Here is a 27,480-nt window from a genome sequence, read left to right on the forward strand (position 1 = left end):
TAGGCTAGGGTGTAGGGATGGGAATCTCTCATTTCTGAGAACTGCGCTCACCTTTTAACCTGGCAAACGCAATCCGCTCTTGACAGACGGAAAACAGGGCGTAGGCTATATGCTCACATATACTGATAGAGAGAAAATCCGAGCCATCTGACGTGGAAGGATTTATAGGTTTAGACGAAATTGCTTTCCGACAGTGAGATCAAATACAGTGGTATGTTTCAGTGTGTATATGTGTCTGTAGTAATTCACATTGATTTGGCGCGAACTTTAGCCTACCAAGGATCATGCCCGAGGCACGTAAAACGTTTTCACTGTAGCCTTTATTTTCTGAAACTGGACTTTTGGACAACTGGGTCCAGAACGCTGTCAGTGTGGAAATTATGCCCACGGATGTCCTACTACTGCTGCTACTTGTCTGGATGGTCGGTGCTTCTGGGAGGTCAGTTGGTCGGAGGGGGCACGTGCGTCAGACCAACAGCCAAATCAGGTAGTCTACAATATTTAGGCTTTCAATGATTGATGAGTGTAGATGTGAGTGAAATGATCATAATGTCAAGATGTGCATTGATATGCCTAGGATCTATAAGCTAATGAATTCTGAGAAACACGCTCTTACTTCTAGTGAAAGTTTTAAGTGCATCAACCTGTGCTGTGGGTAGGCCTATTATTGGCGGGTATAGGCTAAACGACAATCGATAAAAAGCGCGGGAGGACTATAATTAATTGATGTGCTATCAGTGACGCTCAAGATGACAATCACTTGCTCTCCACTGTTGGAACAGCATGCCCTTTATATCTGATTTAAGGTAACTGTCCAGTGTTTCCAGATTTCTATTAAATGTGACCTATAATTAATTACAATAGTGAAATACTTTTTTGTTGTTGTAATTAAGTACGTTAAAAAGCTGCTTTTCTGTGTTTGAATATTGTCAGCATAACCCAACAACAGAATGGTGTGGGCATATACCGGTCATTGAACCCCCTAGAGTAGATGTCCATTTCCCCCTCGAAAATCGAATTATCATAAAACAAAAGTCCGCATCAAAATGAATGTTTTTTGCATGGGATGCTTCTCAATCCACTGCATCCGCAAATGTCGGCCTTTTTCTGCATCTGCGGTGGAAGGTGGTAGAGCTACAGCGGTGTTTCTCAGACCAGGAGACATTCCGAAAATCGGTCTGCTCACGAAAACGTTTAGGAGCGTACGGACTGTTTGGGCTACAAACTAATATGACCCCTCTATGGGAAGATGAGACTCTCACGAACACATACATGTGGGTTGTTTTGCTCTAGGCCCACAAGCCTCACAAAACTTGTCTGAAGGTAGCCCAGTACCAGTTTAAAAAATTCATGGCGGTATATATATATATATATATATATATATATATATATATATATATATATATATATGGAAGTACTTTAGGGATTAAATATGGGTAAAAAATGAATAAAAATCCTGGCCTAAAAGCAGAAGGGCCAAATTCAATGTTTGATCAAATATCTTGTATATATGTTTTCTTTACAGGGGTCCTACAATTCTAAATCAAATAGCTAAATGATCCTTGGTGTGACCATCTTAAAACATATATATATATTTTACTAGGCAAGTCAGTTAAGAACAAATTCTTATTTACAATGACAGACTACTGTTTAACTGCCTTGTTCAGGGGCAGAATGGTAGATTTTTTAAAAACTTTGTCAGCTCGGGATTCAATCCAGCAACCTTTCGGATACTGACCCAATGCTCTAAGCACTAGGCTACCTGCCGCCCCAATTACATAGGTTAGCTTAGTAGAAACCCATCCCCCGGTCATTAGACGTTTAAAAAATATTCACGTGAGTAGACCACTGATTGGCCAGCTCAGCCATTGAGGCAGGATGACATCATTCTCTATGTGGAAATAGCAGGCATTTTTAAACGGTCTGTTTGAGATACAAGTTTGAGGTGGGGGTTTTTCTCCAAATTATGCTTTGGCCACAGATATGAGTATAAGATGAGTCAACAACATTATTTAGGTAACAGAACATTCACTTTTAAAAATGAGCTTTTCACCCAAACACTTTTTTTTCTGTAATTCATCCAAGGACTGCTCTATATAACCATAGATCTACATAACTAGATGAAAAAATACCTGAATTACCAGATGTTATAATTTTTGAAGGGAATATTTATAGAAATGTCAGTATTTAATAATTCTGTATTATACTATGTATTTTATGTGCCAGTCTGTATTGTTTAGGTGGCTTGGATGGAATGCTGATGCGTGATACAGTATAGAGGGGATTGTTGGTGACAAGGGGACAGTTCGTGGTTAGAAAAATCACTTACTCAGATTACGTAATCTGTGCTATTTTGTTTATTGTTATTGTTGTGGCTTTGCTGCCTGGAGGTTATTTGATTGGAAAGCAAAAGAGCAAAATCCCAGTGTAATTAAAAGTGATTTTTAATACATCAATGATGTCACCGTCTAGATTGGTTGATTTTATAGATTAGGAATTAGCTCCATTTGTGCTGCATACAGTATGTCATAGTCTATACACTCTTGCAGCTTCAACCTGACTAAACAGAATAAGCCTATCCCTACAGTGCCTCTTCACCATGCTCTGAACCCCTCACGTCACTTCACATCAATGCTGGGCACATACAGGAACTTAGTGCCCCAGGAATATTGAGACAGCAGGTGTTCTAATTACATCAGCGACCTCGAGGTCCAGAAACTGATATTGGTCGCAGCACGTTTAGCCATCACCATGGCTTTTTACCAGTGCTTGTCCAGGCCAATCACATCGCAACACATCCAAGTCCACCTCACAAGCTGCAACAAAATACATTAATCATTGGGTCATATTCAAACAGGCATTATCTGTGTGTGTTGCACTGTATTGCACAAATCACATTGCACAAATGAGGGCCCACAGTACACTAATCTCTATAACCACTATGTTTAAAGTAGCGATGATCTCCTGTATCTCTCAAAGCTCCAATTGCTTTGATCCTTGAACCTTAGTTTAGTTATAAAACCAAACTACATTTCTTAATGCTATCCTCTCACCACATTTCTGTATAGCTGCTTCTCACTGTTTTATGTTGTCTACTGCTTAGAGCAAAACCAACACATTTTGGACCTTTTGCATAATCATTAGCCTGTTTTTCTAGTGTTTTTGATGTGAGGATTGTGAGGGGGCTGGGGGGATAAATGTTGTACTCTTTTAGACCTCGGATTGGATGTGTTTATTTTAGTTCCCAGATATTGCATCGATTTAAATAACCAACTCATCATCAAGCTTTGATTATTTTAGTTAGCTGTGTAGTGCTAGGCCAAAAAAACAAAACGTGCATCCAGGGAGGACCCCAGGGCCGAGTTTGAGAAACCCTGGTTTAATGGTTGACATATGGCACAGAACGGCCCGAGTTCGGGAAACCCTGTGTTAAACCACAAATGGATATGCTGACCTCACCCTTCTGCTGATGGGCCAAACCCTTATGACTATAGAAGGGCATGGGAACTCTGATCATCATTGAAGACCATAATATTACCAATTCAGTCAGTGCCTACCTATAACAATTGAATCATCGATACTGTAATGTTCCAAAAACCCCGGGGGCATTTGCTGAGTTGAGATGAAGTTGCTTTTCCTCATAATTTCTCTTTGTGACACCCAGTGTACACCTTCTTCCTTTACTTTACTTTAAAATACCTAGAGCGGATCATAGTCCCAACATTAATCGTGTCTGACCTTGTGAGAAGAATATGTCATTGATTCACTCCAACTGTATATGTGTGTGACGATTCCAGTGGATTTGAACAGCATGATTTTCACTCAGGATGCATGATGTTTGAGCATGATTTGACCATTTTTAGTCAAAATAGGAAAAGAACTTGCACATCTGTGCCGGCATGTTTTTAGATTTTTAGGTCAACCAGATTTGGGTAGGTAGGTCACCCATAATTCTCTCTGCTTGCCATGAGTTCTTTCAGAGTAATGCCTTTTCCTAGGTGTTACTGCACTGCTGGAGCTAGAAGCAGAAGCATTTCGCCACACCTGCGATAACATCTGCAAATCTATGTACATGACCAAGACATGTTGATTTGATTTTTAACACTGCTTTGAATTTGTAGGCATAAAGGGTTTACGTTAGTGTATACTGATATCAAACTAGGTTGTTGAAGTGACTCTACAAATAAGATTGTCTTAAATTGGATATTCATTGCAAATCATAAATGGACCAAAACAGTCAAGCTCTGACTTGACGCATTCTAAAGCAATTCAAAAATCATCTGCAAACTGAATTTGCTTACTGTCATTCTGAAACGAATTACATAATAAAAACGTTTTTATGAAACTTGTATGTCATGAGAGAATCATATCATAATTCCCAGATTAAGATATATTTATAGAAAAAAAGATTACATCAGTGAATCCCTCCCTGCTAAAGCAGTGACTGTTCTAATAGCCTGGTGAATATTCTCCTAAAGTGCTTTTAACCTGCGCAGATAGAGATTTTAATCTGCATAGATAGAGCTTTTAACCTGCAGAGATAGCGCTTTTAACCTGCACAGATAGAGCTTTTAATCTGCATAGATAGAGCTTTTAACCTGCGCAGATAGAGTTTTTAATCTGCATAGATAGAGCTTTTAACCTGCGCAGATAGAGCTTTTAATCTGCATAGATAGAGCTTTTAACCTGCGCAGATAGAGCTTTTAATCTGCAGAGATAGAGCTTTTAACCTGCAGACTCATATTACATGGTGATGAGTAGTCCTAGCAGCTGCCTGGACTAAACTAACACTGCACAACTGGGCAAGAACATTAGTGTCTAGTTTGTAAACAGACACCTCACAAGTCCTCAACTGGCAGCTTTATTAAATAGTACCCGTGAAAACACATTCTCATTTACAGCAAATGACCTGGGGAATAGTTACTGGAGAGAGGAATGAATGAGTCAATTGTAAACTGGGGATTATTAGGTGACAGTTTGAGGGCCAGATTGGGAATTTAGCCAGGACACCAGGGTTAACACCCCTACTCTCACAATAAGTGCCATGGGATCTTTAATGATCTCAGAGAGTCAGGACACCTGTTTAACGTCCCATCCGAAAGACAGCACCCTACACAGGGCAGTATCCCCAATCACTGCCCTGGGGCATTGGGATGTTTTCTAGACCAGAGGAAAGAATGCCTCCTACTGGCCCTCGAACACCACTTCCAACAGCATCTGGTATCCCATCCAGGGACTGACCAGGACCAACCCTGCATAGCTTCAGAAGCAAGCCAGAAGTGGTATGCAGGGTGGTATGCTGCTGGCAATTTTCAATGTTGCATTAGATAAGCCTACATGCATTGGAAAGGAAGGTTTATATATCTCCATTCAGGGAATTGAATTATACATCTGATAAAAGTCTACTGATGCTCATCATTTGGGGGGTTTTCTTCAGTCTATTCATCCGTTACATTTCATTGCATGTGAATGAAGCAGTCATTATCATATCTGAACAGACGCCTATTCATTAAATGTAAGAACAATGTACAGAATTCACGAAGAGCAAATAGAAGAAAACATTTTAATCAATTACTTATTGTTTCAGAAACGGAGTTACAAAAGCATCATGTCAATTGCCCATCTACCTGTCACACATGTTGAATCAAACACTAAAATAGATGGGAAGGGTGATGAGAAACTGAAAGAAGTGCAGGAGATAATGTAAGAAGAAAAAAAAAAATTCATCAGTTGACAGATTTATGCTAAAATACTGTACACGTACTGTTATAAAGTAGTTATTCAATACATATTCAAGCATACCCAGAGAAGGGACACAATAAAAATAGGTGTAATGGTCCATTTGAAACCACAATACACAAAATGATCCCGACATTGTATAGCACAGTTTGAAATAACCATTTGGACACCATTTGTTTTGATATACATTACATTTCACATTTGCCAAGACATGCAATTCTGGATGCTACTGTATATCTGATCTCATAAAAACTGCACAATAATGTACTTATTGGTACAGAAAGTATTTGGTATAGCTTTGTTCCCTAACTTAAACAACCTCAAGAACCTATACTGGCTCACAAAAGTACAATTATTGATGCTTTCGAGTGACCTTTACTTTGTGTCTTTAACATAATGCTCACACATGCTCACTGTAACATACTGTATCTACTTGGATTGTTATTTCTTGAATTCTTGTTTGGAATTTTTTTCTGATTTGTGTATTTTTATTGTATCTGCGAGACATCCTACTGCACTATTGGAGCTAGTAACATAAGCATTTCACTGCACCTGCCAGAGCACCTGCAAATCTGTGTACGCAACCAATAAACTTTGATTTGATAATGACTAACATAATGGATAGCTCTGCATGAAACTGTATGATGATTATGATCAAATGTAATGTTAAGATTTTTAGGGAATGCGTTATTCTACTGTAGTGTGACTTTTGCATTAGTTCTCATATCTTCCAACAATCCAATATAGCATCTTAAACTGAGCAAAAAAAGAAACGTCCCTTTTCCAGGACCCTGTCTTTCAAAGATAATTTGTAAAAATCCAAATAACTTCACAGATCTTCATTGTAAAGGGTTTAAACACTGTTTCCCATGCTTATTCAATGAACCATAAACAATTAATGAACATGCACCTGTGGAACGGTCGTTAAGACACTAACAGCTTACAGACGGAAGGCAATTAAGGTCACAGTTCTGAAAACTTAGGACACTAAAGAGGCCTTTCTACTGACTCTGAAAAACACACAAAAAAAGATGTCCAGGGTTCCTGCTCATCTGTGTGAACGTGCCTCAGGCATGCTGCATGGAGGCATGAGGACTGCAGATGTGGCCAGGGCAATAAATTGCAATGTCCATACTGTGAGACGCCTAAGACAGCGCTACAGGAAGACAGGACAGACAGCTGATTGTCCTCGCAGTGGCAGACCACATGTAACAGCACCTGCACAGGATTGGTACATCCGAACATCACACCTGCGGGATAGGTACAGGATGGCAACAACAACTGCCCGAGATACACCAGGAACGCACAATCCCTCCATCAGAGGTCAGACTGTCCGCAATAGGCTGAGAGAAGCTGGACTGATGGCTTGTAGGCCTGTTGTAAGGCAGGTCCTCACCAGACATCACCGGCAACAACGTCACCTATGGGCACAATCCCACCGTCACTGGACCAGACAGGACTGACAAAAAGTGGTCTTCACTGACGAGTCGCAGTTTTGTCTCATGGTCGGATTTGCGTTTATTATCAAAGGAATAAGCGTTACACCGAGGCCTGTACTCCGGAGCGGGATCGATTTGGAGGTGGACGGTCCGTCATGGTCTGGGGCAGTGTGTCACAGCATCATCGGACTGAGCTTGTCATTGCAGGCAATCTCAACGCTGTGCATTACAGGGAAGACATCCTCCTCCCTTGTGTGGTACCCTTCCTGCAGGCTCATCCTGACATGACCCTCCAGCATGACAATGCCACCAGCCATACTGGTCGTTCTGTGCATGATTTCCTGCAAGACAGGAATGTCAGTGTTCTCCCATGGCCAGCGAAGAGCCCGGATCTCAAACCCATTGAGCACGTCTGGGATCTGTTGGATCGGAGGGTGAGGGCTAGGGCCATTCCCCCCAGAAATGTCTGGGAACTTACAGGTGCCTTGGTGGAAGAGTGAGGTAACATCTCACAGCAAGAACTGGCAAATCTGGTGCAGTCCATGTGGAGGAGATGCACTGCAGTACTTAATGCAGCTGATGGCCACACCAGATACTGACTGTTACTTTTGATTTTGACCCCCCCTCTGTTCAGGGACACATTATTCAATTTCTGTTAATCACGTGTCTGTGGAACTTGTTCAGTTTATGTCTCAGTTGTTGAATCTTGTTGTGTTCATACAAATACTTACACATGTTAAGTTTGCTGAAAATAAACGCAGTTGACAGTGAGAGGAAGTTTCTTTTTTATAGTGGCAATGATAACTAAACTTAATGACAGTTTTGTAATTCTCAATGTGGATAAAAACTCAATGAAGTTTTCAGCTATGGATACAAGCCAGCCCATTACTTATTAATCATTACATGAACTCATTACTTCCCTGGACATATAAAACACTGACATATAGGTGTTCAAAATGACAATAACTGCTGTGTTTGAGTCTGTGTGCTGTGCATGGCATGCCCTCTATATCTAAGGTACAGAAATCCCGGTACCATGGTTTAGCATTTTGCATCATCACATCGTCAGAGTTGTGGTTCCTTTCCAGGTGCATACACCCTGGGTATTTTCGTAGAAAAATAATATAATTAATATAACTCATTCGAATTAATAGAATTCTTTCTAGTTCTGTGGGTGTGTCTACCTCCATCCCATTCTGTGCAGCGTTAGAGGTAGCAGGACCAGTAGATGATGTTGAACAGAATATAGGACCCAGGGAAGATGACCCGGGAGTACTTGTCTATGGCGTGGGTGTCGATCCACATGCTGCTGTAAGCGCTGGAGCCCACGTGTCCTGTGATCTGGTCGTTCTCCTCAAAGTCCAGATGGACCATCATCCTTTGCTGCATTGCAGCGCCGTTCTCCACCAGCTCACCGCCATAGTTCCCAGTATTGTTAACATCATCCTCGCTGTAGCTACCCATCATGCCTGGGTGGGTCATGCCACAAGTGCAGGGCAGCTGCAGACAGACACAGAGACTGGATTGGATACCGAGCTACAGTACCCACATTTGAAATTGGAAACTCCTTCCCAAAGCATATTTTACAGGCTGAGAAACATACTATTTGGATCCATGGAATGTTATAATGGTACTTACCCTTTCTCGTAGCTTTCTTTCCTTCCGTTCTTGCACCGTAGATAGGTAGTTCACTGCAGCGTACTCTATCACCAAAAACAACAAATACTAAGTCTCAGACTCACTCAGGAAACAAACGCTCACGGTGAACAATTCAAGCTTAACTCACTGGGTCTGGGTCTAGATCTTGGGACCAATGTCCTGGTTTAAATCTTGGTCTTGGATCATGATTTCGGACAAGACCTTTATCTTCGGTTTACAAACCATAGGCAACCCAACTTGAAGAAGAAGACAATGCTCTCTGATCATTGGTTGATCGCTCCCAACCCATAGGAATCTCCATCCAGTTGACTACCTTAAGATGATGGAAGCCCTCAATGGCAATATATCCATCAAGAGTCCTCTATATATCACTATGATATACAAATGACACCGAAATGGCTGTTACTGTGCCAAAATAAAGTTAGGAAAAGTGACAATGCTTAATTAGTGAGAAAGAAAAGTTACAACAATTAATTAGATGCATAAGTAATTCAATCAATCAATAGGTTTCAGATTCATACAATCGACATTGAACAATTTACAGAGAACAATAAAGATATTTCTCTGAATTCAATTTAAAGGTTTTGAAAATCCGGTTAAAAATCATGTTTTAGTAAATTTTGTATACAAACAATTTATAAAGTGAATCTGATCACTACTGTGCATTCTCCCTTTTACTGCAACTTTTTCACTACGTTTCGGTAGTGCAAATTTAGTGCCTAACAAGCAATTTAGGACAGTGTTTTCAAATATGCAATACAAACAAAGTGTGTGAGTAGTAGATCTCTCTGTCTGACATACTGTATGTTGGAAGAGATGTGCGCTTCAAAAATTAGAATAACCAACCCCCAATTTGCACCACTTTTATAGAATCACCCATATAGTGCACTACTTTTGACCAGGGCCCTATCATACTGTACTTCCCACTTTCAAGCAATGCTTTAAGCAATGCTGTGTTCTACAATACTACCAACAAGTTGAGGAATGCTGTTGCAAATTGATTGTTGTGTTACTTTTTTAAGATGCACAGGGGACTTCTGACAAACTCTTCTGATGAGCTGTAGGAATGGTCTATGATGTTGAATATAGTCTCCTTTACATCTCATTTTTCTTGTTTTTCTTATAGATTCATACGAGAAGTACCATCGACTGTACAAGGACGTCAAAAAGTTAGCAGGTAAGAATCCTTCGTCTAAATACAATGTTACAGACAGAGTATAGTCGAGAGGATCTGATTTAGGGGAACAAAGCAGCTATTACCACAGGATTATTTACTTAGTTATTTACTTATTTAAAGCCCTATTTGGATGGGATAAGATTTAATGGGGAACCTCAGGTAATTATGTGCACGAGCACAAATCACCACATCCGTCTTTTTAGTTCCGTCCGAATTTGTCATGTCAGTCATTTTTACTTGGCAGAAAGGTTATTATCCGAGCACTAAAAACCTACTGTTTTTCGGCAATCTCCCAAGTCAACTGATAATACCTATCCCGTGCGAATCGTCATCCCTGTGTTTTGAGGGATATTACAGAGTTTAACAGGTGCTGCACCCATGGGTAAGAACATGGGGAAAAAATGTATGCTTAAAACAAAGTGTATGTAGCCTACAGATGAATGATCTGTTTTGTCAGATATCAACTTTCCTAGTGCCATACTTCCTTTTTTAAAAAAAGTGGATGCTATTGTGCCAATGAATTAATAAATTGCCAAATATGTCAGTAAATTAAATGTCTGCATAGGTTACAGTTCATGGTTCTTATTGATATGTATTATTATTTAGACTTTCTCCGAACTGAAGACCAATAGGCCAATATTAGGCTATTGCTTGAGGCTCCGTCATAACGGTCAATTTTGAATGAGGAAAAATAATAATTACAGGGGCAGTTTGGTAAAACAAATCCCGTCCGACTCATCCACTATAAAAACAGTCATGCTGGGATAATAAAGACATAACCAACGTTCTATAGTAATACTAGTCCCTTGCGAATAGGGCTAAGATCACAGCTTTTGTTAAAGTATACTCAGAGTATAAAATAGTTGGCTTTGAAGCATCTAGCTAAACCTTGTGCAATCTAGCCTTGTCCTTAGTATGGGCAGGGTCAGGGCAAATTCATATACCCTGTGATGCATAGCTCCAAATGTATATGAAAAAAGACTACCCTAATGAATTAATCCTCATGAATATGATCGAAATTCTATGGACATCCTGATAAGCTTATAGCTGGTAAGCCTCTTTAACTTCTGATGACAATGGGGGGAGGCTAGACACGTGTTGTGTGTGTCTGTGTATGGCCCCATTCCATAGGATAAGTGGTCTTGATATAGGCTGAGTGCCAGTCTGTTTGTGCATTCATGCCAACTTCTCGTCACTCATTGTCATGCTAATCATGTTTGGTTTGATAATGACAGGGAATTGGCAAGCACACTAAAACATCTGGGACTAGTCAGTATGCTATAGACGTTCAGAGACAATGACAAGAAGTGTAATTTTAAATATTGATTGTTTCATTGATCATGTTTCTCCACTCCTCACAGCCCTATACTGAGAAGAAGTCCAGATATGACCAAAACTACCATGACAAAGTCAGAGCAGCTCTTAAGCATAAATGACCACGACTTCACAATGAGGCCTGGCTTTGGAGGTGAGATTTTTTAACAGTGCTTTACTGTGTGACGTACAAATCATAATCATCATCATTGGTAAAATTCTAGAGTTCGCTGATATTTGATGACAACTCTTATTTTTGGGCTGCCGAGTGGCGCAGTGGTCTAAGACACAGCATCTGTACCTGGTTCAAATCCAGGCTGCATCACATCCGACCTTGATTGGGAGTTCCATAGGGCGGCGCACAATTGGTCCAGTGTCGTCTGCGTTTGGCCGGGGTAGGCCGTCATTGTAAATAAGAATTTGTTCTTAACTGACTTGCCAAGTTAAATAAAGGTTCAATTAAAAAAAGTATCATAATTACTTAATCATGACTCATTGTTAAGTGTAAGTCATGCATTGAAAAATTCCAACTGTTATTACTCAAGTTAAGATTTGGCCTGTTATCAGTTCTCGGGAACTCAGGAAATCCATCAAATCCATTTTTGTTTGTCACATGCTTTGTAAACAACAGGTATAGACTAACAGTGAAATGCTTACTTACGGGCCCTTCCCAAGGGCCCCATGGGAAGCAGATACATTAGAAGCGGATGTGCACGTATGGGTCGTTCCATCTCAAAAAGCACAAGAAAGAGGATTTCAACACCCACCAACTCAGATTGTTCTGAAATTGTTTCTGTTGTTAGAAACAGAACATTATTTTGTTGAAAGATAATTTAAATCGCATCGGTAGCCGATGTGAGCAAGACCTTTAAACAGGTCAACATTCACAAAGCCGTGGGGCCAGATGGATTACCAGGATGTGTACTCAAAGCATGTATGGACCAACTGGCAAGTGTCTTCGGTGACATTTTCAACCTCTCCGTGACTGAGTCTGTAATACCAACATGTTTCAAGCAGACCCCCATAGTCCCTGTGCCCAAGGAAGCGAAGGTAACCTGCCTTCACTTCCTTGCTTTGAAAGGCTGGTCATGGCTCACATCAACAGCATCCTCCCGGATACCCTAGACCCACTCCAATTCACATACCGCCCCAACAGATCCACAGATGACACAATCTCAATCGCACTCCACCCTGCCCTTTCCCACCTTGACAAAAGGAACACCTATGTGAGAAGGCTGTTCATGGACTACAGCTCAGCATTCAACACCATAGTGTCCATGAAGCTCATCACTAAGCTAATGAACCTGGGACTAAACACCTCCTTCTGCAACTGGATTCTGGACTTCCTGACGGGCCGCCCCGAGGTGGTAAAGGTAAGCAACAACACGTCTGCCATGCTGATCCTCAACACTGGGGCCCCTCAGGGGAATTGGAATTGTGATACATCACTGGAATTGTGATACAGTGAATTATAAGTGAAATAATCTGTCTGTAAACAATTGTTGGAAAAATGACTTGTGTCATGCACAAAGTAGATGTATGTCCTAACCGACTTGCCAAAACTATAGTTTGTTAACAAGAAATTTGTGGAGTGGTTGGAGTGGTTATTTTCTACATTGTAGAATAATAGTGAAGACATACAAACTATGAAATAACACACATGGAATCATGTAGTAACCAAAAAAGTGATAAACAAATTAAAATATATTTTATATTTGATGACACCTTGATGACAGCTTTGCACACACTTGGCATTCCCTCACAACTAGCTTCATGAGGTAGTCACCTGGAATGCATTTCAATTAACAGGTGTGCCTTGTTACAAGTGAATTTGTGGAATTTCTTTCCTTCTTAATGCGTTTGAGACAATCAGTTGTGTTGTGACAAGGTCGGGGTGGTATACAGAAGACAGCCCTATTTGGTAAAAGACCAAGTCCATATTATGGCAAGAACAGTCCATGTAAAGAACTTTGAAAGTTTCTTCAAGTGCAGTCGCAAAAACCATCAAGCGCTATGATGAAACTGGTTCTCGTGAGGACCGCCACAGGAAAGGAAGTTACAGAGTTACCTAAGCTGCCGAGGATAAGTTCATTAGACTTAACTTCACCTCAGATTACAGCCCAAATAAATGTTTCACAGAGTTCAAGTAACAGACACATCTCAACACCAACTGTTCAGAAGAAACTGCGTGAATCAGGCCTTCATGGTCGAATTACAGCAAAGAAACCACTACTAAAGGACACCAATAATAAAAAGAGAGTTGCTTGGGCAATGGACATTAGACTGGTGGAAATCTGTCCTTTGGTCTGATGAGTCCAAATTTGAGATTTTTGGTTCCAACCGCCGTGTCTTTGTGAGATGCAGAGAAGGTGAACGGATGATCTCCGCATGTGTGGTTCCCACTTCCCACCGTGAAGCATGGAGGAGGAGATTTGATGGTGTGGCGGTGCTTTGCTGGTGACACTGTCTGTGATTTATTTAGAATTCAAGGCACCCTTAACCAGCATGGCTACCACAGCATTCTGCAGCGATACGCCATACCATCTGGTTTGTGCTTAGTGGGACTATCATTTGTTTTTCAACAGGACAATGACCCAAAACACACCTCCAGGCTGTGTAAGGGCTATTTGACCAAAGAGAGTGATGGAGTGCAGCATCAGATTACCTGGCATCCACAATCACTTGACCTCAACCCAATTCAGAGGGTTTGGGATGAGTTGGACCACAGAGTGAAGGAAAAGCAGCCAACAAGTGCTCAGCATACAGTATGTGGGATCTCCTTCAAGACTGTTGGAAAAGCATTCCTCATAAAATGTAATGAAGCTGGTTGAGAGAATGCCAAGAGTGTGCAAAGCTGTCATCAAGGCAAAGGGTGGCTACTTTGAAGAATCTCAAATCTAAATATATTTTGATTTGTTTAACACTTCTTTGGTTACTACATAATTCCATATGTTATTTCATAGTTGTGATGTCTTCACTATTATTCTACAATGTAGAAAACAGTAAAAATAAATAAAAACCCTTGAATGACTGGTACTGTATATGTAAGAGATATGAATAAATGTTGTATTGCTACCTCATTGGATACACAAACAAAATGAGTGGTTCCTTTTTAAATCCCTTTAAGGGAGATGAGCTCTTTCAGCTGTCTGCAATATGACATTTCAACCCAGGAAGGATTATAAAATGCAACCACTAAATATTGGAGAGCCTCCAGATATGTTTGTGTCTGGCACGGCTGAGTTGGTTTTTGGAACACTGTGGCCTAATTGTGTTTTTTTTACAGGGCACTGGATGAAGGGACTAATGGGGCAAAAACTCATTGTTTTAAATAGAACTGTCTAGATAACAATGTCACCTAAATACAGCTACGTAATCGAGACAGCTTTTATTACATTGTTACAACAATGGAGAGATAATCTTAGCAAGCTATTGACTTTTTTGTTTTTCTCTGTGTTGATTTGTGTACTATCAAGACTATCCCTACCCAGGGAAGTTTCTAGGATTTGAGGACATTGGGGGCTTAGCCCAAAGCCAGAGGGGAACCCTGGTAGGGAGGTTTGGCGGCATTCTCCCCCAGAAGAAGAACATTTGAATTTTAACAGCTAAATGCATCAATCTGGTGCACTTTGAGATGAACATTGAGAGATTAGATCTACCGTAATTTCCGGACTATTAAGCGCACCTGAATATAAGCCGCACCCACTGAATTTTTTACAAATTATTATTTTGAACATAAATAAGCCGCACATGTCTATAAGCCGCAGGTGCCTACCGGTACATTGAAACAAATTAACTTTACACAGGCTTTAACGAAACACGGCTTGCAACAAAAATAAATAGGCTTTAACGAAACACGTCTTGTAACAAAAATAAATAGGCTTTAACGAAACATGGCTTGTAACAAAAAATAAAAAATTTGCAGTAAGCTTTAGTTGTCTTTTTGCACTGAGTCAATTCCTCACACTGCTGTTTCCAACGTCTTATCATCGACTCATTAAGACCAAGCTCCCGTGCAGCAGCTCTATTTCCTTTTCCAACAGCCAGATCAATCGCCTTCAACTTGAAAGTTGCATCATATGCATTTCTCCGTGTCTTTGCCATGATGAGGGTGACAAAATGACTACCGTAATCAGAATGATGGGAAGTTTGAGAGCGCTCGATTTAATCTAAACAGTAAACAAAAAAGTTGTTTGACCGTAACCCGTTCGGCAATTTCATTGGTCTAATGAAAGCTTCATGCCGCCAAAAAACTGAGCACGTCACAGAATGTGTGTTGTTTTTGAGAAAAAACAATTTGAAAGCATGAAAAATCCATATATTAGCCGCGTCATTGTTTAAGCCGCGAGGTTCAAAGCGTGGGAAAAAAGTTGCGGCTTATAGTCCGGAATTTACGGTACTAAGAATTTTGTAAGAAAAAAAGAATCCACTCATGCCAATTGAACTATCAAAAAATTTGCATAAGGGGCCCGTTCCAAAATACCACCTTTTTTAAATGACCACGGTTCCACACGTTTTGCAGTCTGGGAAAAAATATCCTTTCAATTTCATGCTGTTATATTCCATTATATTTTTACTATAAAATGTCAAATATGTGTGTGTTGACTGTGATAAGGGCATGGGAATGTAAGTGTGTATTGTCTGTTAATAGGGTGTGTTCGTAAATTCACTCTGGTTATCTACTCCGAGTTTAGAGCACTCTGGTTTGAGAGTGCCAGACTCTGGTTTGAGAGTGCCAGAGTGCCGAATAATTGATGAATTTACAAACGACATGTCATGCCTGTTGTTATGACAGGTGCCAGTAAACATTGTTTAAAAACGTAATTAAATTGTTGCCAGTAACACAGTTACAATCACAAACCCTCTTCATAACATGAAAAGTCTTACCAGCTCTGCTAGGGCAAGTAAAATGGTCAGAGTGACCTGTTTTCTGAACTTCTCTGTGTCTGTAAAGTAGCTAGCAAGCTAGCCAATGTTAGCCAGTTAGCTTGGGTGCTTGACTGACTTAAATAAACAAATGAACTATACACATATCTACCCCAACCATTAACAACTTAAGCTATTTATGGAAACAAGTTACATTACCATTAACATATCTGAATGGTTTTGTTTACATATGCATTACGTTTATTGTTTTAATTAAGCTAAGATTTGAGTTATGTATCTTTGCAGGACACACTGTTCAAGTTGGAGTTGATGTTCAGGTAGAAAGTCTGGACACAATCTCAGAAGTTGACATGGTAAGTGTTTCTATACTTTCTGTAAGCTGTGATGTAAACCAAAATAAAGCTGTCCTTCATAGATCAACCATACTTTAATTTGATGAATTGGAAAGAAGAGGGGAAGACATTTATAGTGTATCCCATTCATTGTGGATATTAATATGTGATCGCTCTGTTGAAATTGCAGCATTGTCATGCTCTGTGTTTCAGGACTTCACCATGACCCTGTATATTAGGCACTACTGGAAAGATGAGCGCCTTTCTTTCCACAGCACCACCAATAAGAGCATGACCTTCGACGGGCGCCTGGTCAAGAAGATCTGGGTGCCAGACCTTTTCTTTGTCCACTCCAAGAAGTCTTTCACACACGACACCACCACAGATAATGTCATGCTGAGAGTCTACCCTGATGGCAAGGTGCTCTACAGCTTAAGGTAATTCACCTGGTCAGAGTCCAACATTGGTTTTGTTCTTTGCTACATGGTTGACACTGGCAATCCAGTTTGAAGCATACTGGTATAATAGAAAGGGTTTGGTGAACCACACATGGAGGATGAGTAACCTTGCCTGAGACTGGAAAACTTGTGTTAATATTAATAGTGGATTGGATTTACAGTATATAGGGCCTTTCTCCCTACTGAGGTACTCAAAGCTCTTTACATAGTAAGGGGGGAACTCACCTCATCCACCATCAAAGCTAGGCATCAGGAGGCTTAGACAGTTTTGTGGCACACAAAATACTCTTGTGAACTCTAGTGGGTACAGTAGCTTGTTATGTAAAATAAGTCCAGACAAAGCCTACAAATGATGGGTGAAATGAGCTAGCTAGGTCTGATCACTGTTTGGAATGGAATCAACTGAAGAGAAGCTTGTGCTGTTTATAAACACTAGTCTTTGCCAAATGACAATTTATCCCCAAAGTGATTTCATTACGCAAATCACATAGCTGCCAGCTGAGGCAGGCTAAATTCAACACTTTCATGCTTTGTTTTTACCCATTAGCAATTTGCACATTTAAAAATGCTGTGATGCTGTTATGGATCAGGGTCCTGGCCAAGTGCCTATTTATATCTCTTGACCAAATAGAAGTGCAGTTTGTATTTCATGACAACATGATGGATGTGATGAGAAACTGTCAGTAAAGTATAGTAAATCTGCAGACAGAGATTGGGTTTGTCATTTTGGTGAGTAATCAGAATGCTGGAGCCAAGAGACTTGTAATCCACAGTTGGTCCATTTGAGAGCCTTGGCAGCAAGAGCCAGTATCAAGATGTCTGTGTCAGTAGCTCCCTCTGCTGGCAGTCAGAACACACTGCATACAGTCTTATTGACACATGTGGGCACTGATAGAAAGTAGCGTCATGAACACTTCCATCACTGGTGGTGTCAGCGGTCATACTAAGATAATGGTGTAAATAGCCATCAAGACAGACTTTGAACTATGCCCTGGTTTACACATAGGTCATCTGTAAATACCAATCTTGAGGTGTATTAGCGAATTTCTCTGTTCTTACAGATGTATAGGACTTGTGGAGCGACAGGGTGGTGTGTGTTCTACTATAGATACCATGCAGGCTCATCAGTAGGGTTAATCTCTCAGAGGGCTGGAACCAGAGATTTATGTTCCAGACGGAAGCAGATTGGGAGAGTAACTAACTGTTTACTGTATGTGGATCTTCCTCCCAGAGGATCTTGTGTAGCGACGGGTCTCTTCTACACTGTGCTGGATTATCTTGGCTATTTTTATCTATTTATCCCTGAATTTCCTCAACCCCCTGACTCTGTGTATCTGTCTGAAATATACCACGGCTAAGGGCAGTTCTTATCCACGACACAATGTGGAGTGCCTGGATACAGACTTAGCCGTGGTATATTGGCAATATACCACAAACCCCTGAGGTGCCTTACTGCTATTATGAACTGGTTACCAAAATAATTAGAGCAGTAAAAATAAATGTTTTGTCATACCTGTGGTATACGGTCTGATATACCACGGCTGTCAGCCAATCAGCATTCACGGCTCGAACCACCCAGTTAATAATATACACAACACATAGTCACCCACATCCCCAACTGATTTCTCTTTGCCATTATTGTATTACACTACATTGCTCTGTGCAGTGGGGATTTTAGCATGTAAATCTTTCTGGGGCAAACTCTCCCAAAAAATGTTGATGCATGCCAGCAAAGCCACTACACTACACAACACTAAACAATACATTAATTGTACTATAATTGTAACCAGTGGCGATTTTAGCATGCACATCTTGGTGGGGAAAACTCACCCAAAAATGTTTTGATGCATGCCAGCAAAGCCACTACACAAGACAACACTAAATAATACATTAATTGCACTGTAGGCCCCCACAAACTAGTGCTGAAAAGAAAGCAGAGGTTTCTTTTCAGCACCATGGAGTGAATCCGTAGCACTGCTATACCTGGCTATCAGTGGAGCCTTGTCTGGCAGCGAAACAGTTCATTCATTTACTGCCTTTTTAAAAAACATAGCTGATATGGCTGACTTGCTTAAACAAATGTGGTTTCTACTGACAATTGAGATGTTCAAACTACGGCATAAGGGGACGACGAGTGGATAAGAGGCACTCCGTAATTTCGATTAAGACATTAATGAGCAAGCTAGGACAGATAAGGTCAAAATAAATATTTATTCAGCACTTTTGAAATATACAGAGACAGATTCAAGAACATGGGCTGTTCTTATAGTATTCTCCCTGTATACCAAGTCAGAACTGGCGGATAAATAAAGGGGGCATATAAGCAGACAATGAAATCTCTTACAATATTTGATGATTACATTTCTGTAAAAGAGGCTATAGGCTACATGTGCACCACCAAGTCAGAACAGTAGGCTAAATTATGAAGGGGGAAAGGGACCAAATTATTAGGGTGAGGCACATGGGCTACTAACAGCTTCCTACACAACATACACATAGTATTACTTTCTTTGCTACAGTATACATATCTCCCTGGCATATTACATAATTTATGCAGCAACTTACAAGACATACAGGTCATAGCTCTAGAAAGACTCCAGAGTTCCCGACTTGGAATTCCGTGTTGGATGACCGTTCAAAATGTATTTTCCCAGTCAGAGAGTGTTTTTTTTTTGTCCAGAGTTCCCAGTTGTCCAGAGTTCCCACTCACTGAAGTCTGAGATTTACCAGTTCTGAGTTTCCAGTTGTTTTGAATGTGGCAGAAGTCACACTGGATTGACAGCATGGTCAATGTATTCAACCTTTTATGGCCCATGGTGTTGAATGCTTATAATTTTAAGCTTGGAAAAGAGACCTTAACGCAGATTTAGACCCAACACCCACTCCACTGAATAGCAGGCTAGTGATTGTTTTGCAACGCTTGCAGTTAGCCACTGATTCCTTCCAAACAACTCATTGTTGAATTCGCGATTTCAAACTTGTGTAATTTCCAATGGCCAATGAGCACCGATACGTTTTATCTATAATTTCTCTTCATAATTTCTCATCATATGACAAGGAATGAAAAGGATTTGCCAGTAGATTGTCGACATGATTCATGATGACTGCTAGCTTGCTAGCTAAGATTTTGAAAATATGATGTTGACAGGATCAGTCCAATCAAAGCTACGGTAGATATAACCTGATTTGACGTAATTTTATCTGTGGCCAATTACCTTGAGCTTTCTTGGATGGGCACTTCTAATGTAAATCTATGGCAGCACCCAAGGGGCTTGAATTTTCGGGCTCTACCCATAGATTTTACGGCGACGTAGAGTCCCAATGAGTGACAGAACACTGAGCCAATCATGGCGCAACTAGAGAACATAACCAACCCTTACGCTCCGTATTTCCACAGCTGCCCCACCACCACAGAAAGCACTGAGCTTGGCTGAAACACCTTCATTTTGGAGCTGCCTTACTCAAGACAACAAAAAAGAGACCATGTTTATATGCGGCTTTATTAACTCCATTTAAATAAATAAAAATACAGTTTGCAAACTGCGTATTAATGCCAAAATAACATGCAGGTGGTGCTCGCCACTCGCTCTGTGTATTGCTTGACCAATAGACTACTCAGCTTAGCCTGAGTAACAGTCTGTTTGTGATATAATGTCAACTCCTTGCCAATGTTTGGCATGACAATGAATGACAATGACTGCAATGGAACTGGCAAAAGTGTAACCGATGTGAAATGGCTAGTTAGTTAGCGGTGGTGCGCGCTAATAGCGTTTCAATCAGTGACGTCACTCGCTCTGAGACCTGAAGTAGGGTTTCCCCTTGCGTGGCAAGGGCCGCGGCTTTTGTGGCGCGATGGGTAACGATGTTTCGTGGGTGTCAGTTGTTGATGTGTGCAAGGGTCCCTGGTTCGAGCCCGGGTTGGCGAAGAGAGGGACGGAACCTACACTGTTACAAAAGCACAAACCGATCTGGGTATACTCAACTGTCCGTGTTGTTGTTCTCATGCAGGGTGACGGTGACATCCATGTGCAGTATGGACCTGAGTCGCTTCCCTCTGGACACACAGACCTGCTCCCTGGAGATCGAGAGCTGTGAGTCTCTGCTCTAATGATGTCACTTCCATTTTGACTCTTTCTCTTCTGTCACATTCAAATCATCATAAAATCTACCTATTTGTTTAAAGTGGTGAACACTGAACAGCATGTCTCTTTCTTATCAGATGCGTACACGGATGATGACCTGATGCTCTACTGGAAGAAAGGGAACAATTCCCTGAGTACTGACGAAAGGATCTCCCTCTCCCAGTTCCTCATCCAGGAGTTCCATACCACCAGCAAAAAATCATTCTACAGCAGCACAGGTACAGCACTGAAGACTGACACCACACATGCTGTTCACTGTGATTTATCAAGGTTGTGTTTCTGTAATGTTAATGTGATGCAGGCAATGCAATGTACACTACCATTCAAAAGTTTGGGGTCACTTAGAAATGTACTTGTTTTTTAAAGTAAAGCACATTTTTGGTCCATTAAAATAACATCAAATTGATCAGAAATACAGTGTAGACATTGTTAATGTTGTAAATGACTATTGTAGCTGGAAACAGATGATTTTTTATGGAATATCTACAGAGGCGTACAGAGGCCCATTATCAGCAACCATCCCTCCTGTGTTCCAATGGCATGATGGCATGTTGTGTTAGCTAATCCAAGTTTATAATTTTAAAAGGCTAACTGATCATTAGAAAACCCTTTTGCTGTTAGCACAGCTAAAAACTGTTGTCCTGATTTAAAGAAGCAATAAAACTGGCCTTCTTTAGACGAGTTGAGGATTTGGAGTATCAGCATTTTTTGGGTTCGATTGCAGGCTCAAAATCTTCTGAAAATCTTCTTCTGATACTTGTCAGTATATTCTTGTTCTGAGAAATTAAGGCTATTCCATGTGAGAAATTGCCAAGAAACTGAAGAACATACAACACTGTGTACTACTCCCTTCACAGAACAGCGCAAACTGTCTCTAACCAGAATAGAAAGAGGAGTGGGAGGCCCGGTGCACAACTGGGCAAGAGGACAAGTACATTAGAGTGTCTAGTTTGAGAAACACGCCTCATAAAGTCTTCAACTGGCAGCTTCATTAAATAGTACCCGCAAAACACCAGTCAACATCAACAGTGAAGAGGCGACTCCGTGATGCTGGCCTTCTAGGCCTCCCACTTTCTATTCTGGTTAGAGCCAGTTTGCGCTGTTCTGTGAAGGGAGTAATACACAGCGTTGTACGAGATCTTCAGTTTCTTGGCAATTTCTCGCATGGAATAGCCTTCATTTCTCAGAACAAGAATAGACTGACGAGTTCCAGAAGAAAGTTAATTGTTTCTGGCCATTTTGAGCCTGTAATCGAACCCACAAATGCTGCTGCTCCAGATACTCAACTAGTCTAAAGAAGGCCAGTTTTATTGCTTCTTTAATGAGCACAACAGTTTTCAGCTGTGCTAACATACTTGCAAAAGGGTTTTCTAATGATCAATTAGCCTTTTAAAATTATAAACTTGGATTAGCTAACACAACGTGCTTTTGGAACACAGGAGTGATGGTTGCTGATAATGGGCCTCTGTAAGCCTATGTAGATATTACATAAACAATCAGCCGTTTCCAGCTACAATAGTCATTTACAACATTAACAATGTCTACACTGTATTTCTGATCAATTTGATATTATTTTAATGGACAAAAATGTGCTTTTCTTTCAAAAACAAGGACATTTCTAAGTGACCCCAAACTTTTGAATGGTAGTGTATATAACTAAACATATGTAATAATCTGATCCTCTTCTCTCCAGGCTGGTACAACCGTCTGTACATCAACTTCACCCTGCGACGCCACATCTTCTTCTTCCTGCTGCAGACCTACTTCCCTGCCACTCTGATGGTCATGTTGTCCTGGGTGTCTTTCTGGATCGATCGCCGGGCCGTACCTGCCAGGGTTCCTCTGGGTGAGTTAGCCCTTAGTAGTTCAGGATCTTGTTCGAAGCTTATTATGATTCTGTCTTCGACCGTATTCATGTTTCATTATTACAGAGCCTCTAATATTCTGCCTTCAGTAGAATATCCTGCTGTGTCCCTAAGTTTTAACCTTTCTGATCAGATGTTGTGTGTTGTACTGTGCTCCAGGTATCACCACAGTGCTCACCATGTCCACCATCATCACTGGAGTCAACGCCTCCATGCCCAGGGTTTCCTACATCAAAGCTGTGGACATTTACCTCTGGGTCAGTTTTGTGTTTGTGTTCTTATCGGTGATAGAGTACGCTGCAGTGAACTACCTGTCTACGGTGCAAGAACGGAAGGAAAGAAAGCTACGAGAAAGGGTAAGTACCATTATAACATTCCATGGATCCAAATAGTCTGTTTCTCAGCCTCTAAAAGATGCTTTGGGAAGGAGTTTACAATTTCAAATGTGGGTACTGTAGCTCGGTATCCAATCCAGTCTCTGTGTCTGTCTGCAGCTGCCCTGCACTTGTGGCATGACCCACCCAGGCATGATGGGTAGCTACAGCGAGGATGATGTTAACAATACTGGGAACTATGGCGGTGAGCTGGTGGAGAACGGCGCTGCAATGCAGCAAAGGATGATGGTCCATCTGGACTTTGAGGAGAACGACCAGATCACAGGACACGTGGGCTCCAGCGCTTACAGCAGCATGTGGATCGACACCCACGCCATAGACAAGTACTCCCGGGTCATCTTCCCTGGGTCCTATATTCTGTTCAACATCATCTACTGGTCCTGCTACCTCTAACGCTGCACAGAATGGGATGGAGGTAGACACACCCACAGAACTAGAAAGAATTCTATTAATTCGAATGAATTATATTAATTATATTATTTTTCTACGAAAATACCCAGGGTGTATGCACCTGGAAAGGAACCACAACTCTGACGATGTGATGATGCAAAATGCTAAACCATGGTACCTGGATTTCTGTACCTGAGATATAGAGGGCATGCCATGCACAGCACACAGACTCAAACACAGCAGTTATTGTCATTTTGAGCACCTATATGTCTGTGTTTTATATGTCCGGGGAAGTAATGAGTTCATGTAATGATTAATAAGTAATGGGCTGGCTTGTATCCATAGCTGAAAACTTCATTGAGTTTTTATCCACATTTAGAATTGCAAAACTGTCATTTAGTTTAGTTGTCATTGTCAATATAAACTCAGCAAAAAAAGACACTTCCTCTCACTGTCAACTGCGTTTATTTTCAGCAAACTTAACATGTGTAAATATTTGTATGAACATAACAAGATTCAACAACTGAGACATTAACTGAACAAGTTCCACAGACATGTGATTAACAGAAATGGAATAATGTGTCCCTGAACAAAGGGGGGGTCAAAATCAAAAGTAACAGTCAGTATCTGGTGTGGCCACCAGCTGCATTAAGTACTGCAGTGCATCTCCTCCTCATGGACTGCACCAGATTTGCCAGTTCTTGCTGTGAGATGTTACACCACTCTTCCACCAAGGCACCTGCAAGTTCCCGGACATTTCTGGGGGGAATGGCCCAGCCCTCACCCTCCGATCCAACAGATCCCAGACGTGCTCAATGGGTTTGAGATTCGGGCTCTTCGCTGGCCATGGCAGAACACTGACATTCCTGTCTTGCAGGAAATCACGCACAGAATGACCAGTATGGCTGGTGGCATTGTCATGCTGGAGGGTCATGTCAGGATGAGCCTGCAGGAAGGGTACCACATGAGGGAGGAGGATGTCTTCCCTGTAACGCACAGCATTGAGATTGCCTGCAATAACAAGCTCAGTCCTATGATGCTGTGACACACCGCCCCAGACCATGACGGACCCTCCACCTCCAAATCGAATCTGCTCCAGAGTACAGGCCTCGGTGTAACGCTCATTCCTTTGACAATAAACGCGAATCCGACCATCACTCCTGGTGAGACAAAACCGCGACTCGTCAGTGAAGAGCACTTTTACCAGTTCTGTCTGGTCCAGCGACGGTGGGTTTGTGCCCATAGGCGACATTGTTGCCGGTGAGGTCTGGTGAGGACCTGCCTTACAACAGGCCTACAAGCCCTCAGTCCAGCCTCTCTCAGCCTATTGCGGACAGTCTGAGCACTGATGGAGGGATTGTGCGTTCCTGGTGTACCTCGGGCAGTTGTTGTTGCCATCCTGTACCTGTCCCGAAAGTGTGATGTTCAGATGTACCAATCCTGTGCAGGTGTTGTTACACGTGGTCTGCCACTGCGAGGACAATCAGCAATCTGTCCTGTCTCTCTGTAGCGCTGTCTTAGGCGTCTCACAGTATGGACATTGCAATTTATTGCCCTGGCCACATCTGCAGTCCTCATGCCTCCTTGCAGCATGCCTGAGGCACGTTCAAGCAGAGGAGCAGGGCCCCTGGGCATCTTTCTTTTTGGTTTTTCAGAGTCAGTAGAAAGGCCTCTTTAGTGTCCTAAGTTTTCAGAACTGTGACCTTAATTGATACCGTCTGTAAGCTGTTAGTGTCTTAACGACCGTTCCACAGGTGCATGTTCATGAATTTTTTATGGTTCATTGAACAAGCATGGGAAACAGTGTTTAAACCCTTTACAATGAAGATCTGTGAAGTTATTTGGACAGGGTCCTGGAAAAGGGACGTTTCTTTTTTTGCTGAGTTTAAGACGCTTTATTGGATTGTTGGAAGATATGAGAACCTATGAGAACTAATGCAAAAGTCACACTACAGTAGAATAACGCATTCCCTAAAAATCTTAACATTACATTTGATCATCATCATCATACAGTTTCATGCAGAGCTATCCATTATGTTAGTCATTATCAAACCAAAGTTTATTGGTGTAACGCCCTGGCCATAGAGAGGGTTTTTTGTTCTCTATTTTTGGTTAGGCCAGGGTGTGACATGGGTGGGCATTCTATGTCTGTTTTTCTATGTTTGGGATTGCTTTGTTTCAGCCGGGTATGGCTCCCAATCAGGAACAGCTGTACATTGTTGTTGCTGATTGGGAGTCATATTTAGACAGCCTGTTTTTCCTTTGGGTTTTGTGGGTGAATGTTTTCTGTTTTGTTTTACAACCTGACAGAACTGTTGCTGGTCGTTTTTTGCTTTATTTTGTATAGTGTTCATTGGTCCATTAAAAATCTCTCAAGATGAACACATCCTCCGCTGCACCTTGGTCTCTCTTCAACGACAGCCGTTAAAATTGGTTGCGTACACAGATTTGCAGGTGCTATGGCAGGTGCAGTGAAATGCTTATGTTACTAGCTCCAATAGTGCAGTAGGATGTCTTGCAGATACAATAAAAATACACAAATCAGAAAAAAATTCCAAACAAGAATTCAAGAAATAACAATCCAAGTAGATACAGTATGTTACAGTGAGCATGTGTGAGCATTATGTTAAAGACACAAAGTAAAGGTCACTCGAAAGCATCAATAATTGTACTTTTGTGAGCTAGTATAGGTTCTTGAGGTTGTTTAAGTTAGGGAACAAAGCTATACCAAATACTTTCTGTACCAATAAGTACATTATTGTGCAGTTTTTATGAGATCAGATATACAGTAGCATCCAGAATTGCATGTCTTGGCAAATGTGAAATGTAATGTATATCAAAACAAATGGTGTCCAAATGGTTATTTCAAACTGTGCTATACAATGTCGGGATCATTTTGTGTATTGTGGTTTCAAATGGACCATTACACCTATTTTTATTGTGTCCCTTCTCTGGGTATGCTTGAATATGTATTGAATAACTACTTAATAACAGTACGTGTACAGTATTTTAGCATAAATCTGTCAACTGATGAAAAATATTTTTTCTTCATACATTATCTCCTGCACTTCTTTCAGTTTCTCATCACCCTTCCCATCTATTTTAGTGTTTGATTCAACATGTGTGACAGGTAAATGGGCTATTGACATGATGCTTTTGTAACTCAGTTTCTGAAACAATAAGTAATTGATTAAAATGTTTTCTTCTATTTGCCCTTCACAAATTCTGTACATTGTTCTTACATTTAATTAATAGGCGTCTGTTCAGATATGATAATGACTGCTTCATTCACAAGCAATGTTAGCACAGCTGAAAACTGTTGTCCTGATTTAAAGAAGCAATAAAACTGGCCTTTAGACGAGTTGAGGATTTGGAGTATCAGCATTTTTTGGGTTCGATTGCAGGCTCAAAATCTTCTGAAAATCTTCTTCTGATACTTGTCAGTCTATTCTTGTTCTGAGAAATGAAGGCTATTCCATGTGAGAATTTGCCAAGAAACTGAAGAACATACAACACTGTGTACTACTCCCTTCACAGAACAGCGCAAACTGTCTCTAACCAGAATAGAAAGAGGAGCGGGAGGCCCGGTGTACAACTGAGCAAGAGGACACGTAAATTAGAGTGTTGTGTTGTACAACGTGCCATAGCTAATCCAAGTTTATAATTTTAAAAGGCTAATTGAT

General features: G+C 41.0%; 2 protein-coding genes across 2 annotated transcripts; one reads left to right on the forward strand and one right to left on the reverse strand.

Moving 5' to 3' along the window:
* On the forward strand, positions 1-24,194 carry LOC115174923 (gamma-aminobutyric acid receptor subunit rho-1-like). The gene is made up of 10 exons (XM_029733954.1): positions 1-487; positions 9,964-10,014; positions 11,376-11,482; positions 16,501-16,568; positions 16,761-16,984; positions 21,014-21,096; positions 21,225-21,365; positions 22,841-22,993; positions 23,172-23,368; positions 23,507-24,194. Exons 1-10 carry the CDS (start codon positions 381-383, stop codon positions 23,798-23,800), a joined length of 1,425 nt encoding a protein of 474 aa, XP_029589814.1. The 5' UTR covers positions 1-380; the 3' UTR covers positions 23,801-24,194.
* On the reverse strand, positions 8,206-8,937 carry LOC115174924 (gamma-aminobutyric acid receptor subunit rho-1-like). The gene is made up of 2 exons (XM_029733955.1): positions 8,817-8,937; positions 8,206-8,678 (listed from the first exon to the last, which is right to left on the reverse strand). The coding sequence occupies exon 2, from the start codon at positions 8,658-8,660 to the stop codon at positions 8,385-8,387; it is 276 nt and encodes a 91-aa protein (XP_029589815.1). The 5' UTR covers positions 8,661-8,678; positions 8,817-8,937; the 3' UTR covers positions 8,206-8,384.
* Positions 24,195-27,480: the final 3,286 nt, after the last annotated feature.

Source organism: Salmo trutta, chromosome 35 (genome assembly GCF_901001165.1).
Source record: "Salmo trutta chromosome 35, fSalTru1.1, whole genome shotgun sequence".
Taxonomy (NCBI): domain Eukaryota; kingdom Metazoa; phylum Chordata; class Actinopteri; order Salmoniformes; family Salmonidae; genus Salmo; species Salmo trutta.

Excerpts from the sequence above, each read along its gene's own strand:
- LOC115174924 (XM_029733955.1), bottom strand. The coding sequence starts at position 8,660 with ATGACCCACCCAGGCATGATGGGTAGCTACAGCGAGGATGATGTTAAC.
- LOC115174923 (XM_029733954.1), top strand. The coding sequence starts at position 381 with ATGCCCACGGATGTCCTACTACTGCTGCTACTTGTCTGGATGGTCGGT. Across the intron at positions 10,015-11,375 it reads GGACGTCAAAAAGTTAGCAG|CCCTATACTGAGAAGAAGTC; the intron begins GTAAGAATCCTT and ends CACTCCTCACAG. Across the intron at positions 22,994-23,171 it reads ACCTGCCAGGGTTCCTCTGG|GTATCACCACAGTGCTCACC; the intron begins GTGAGTTAGCCC and ends ACTGTGCTCCAG.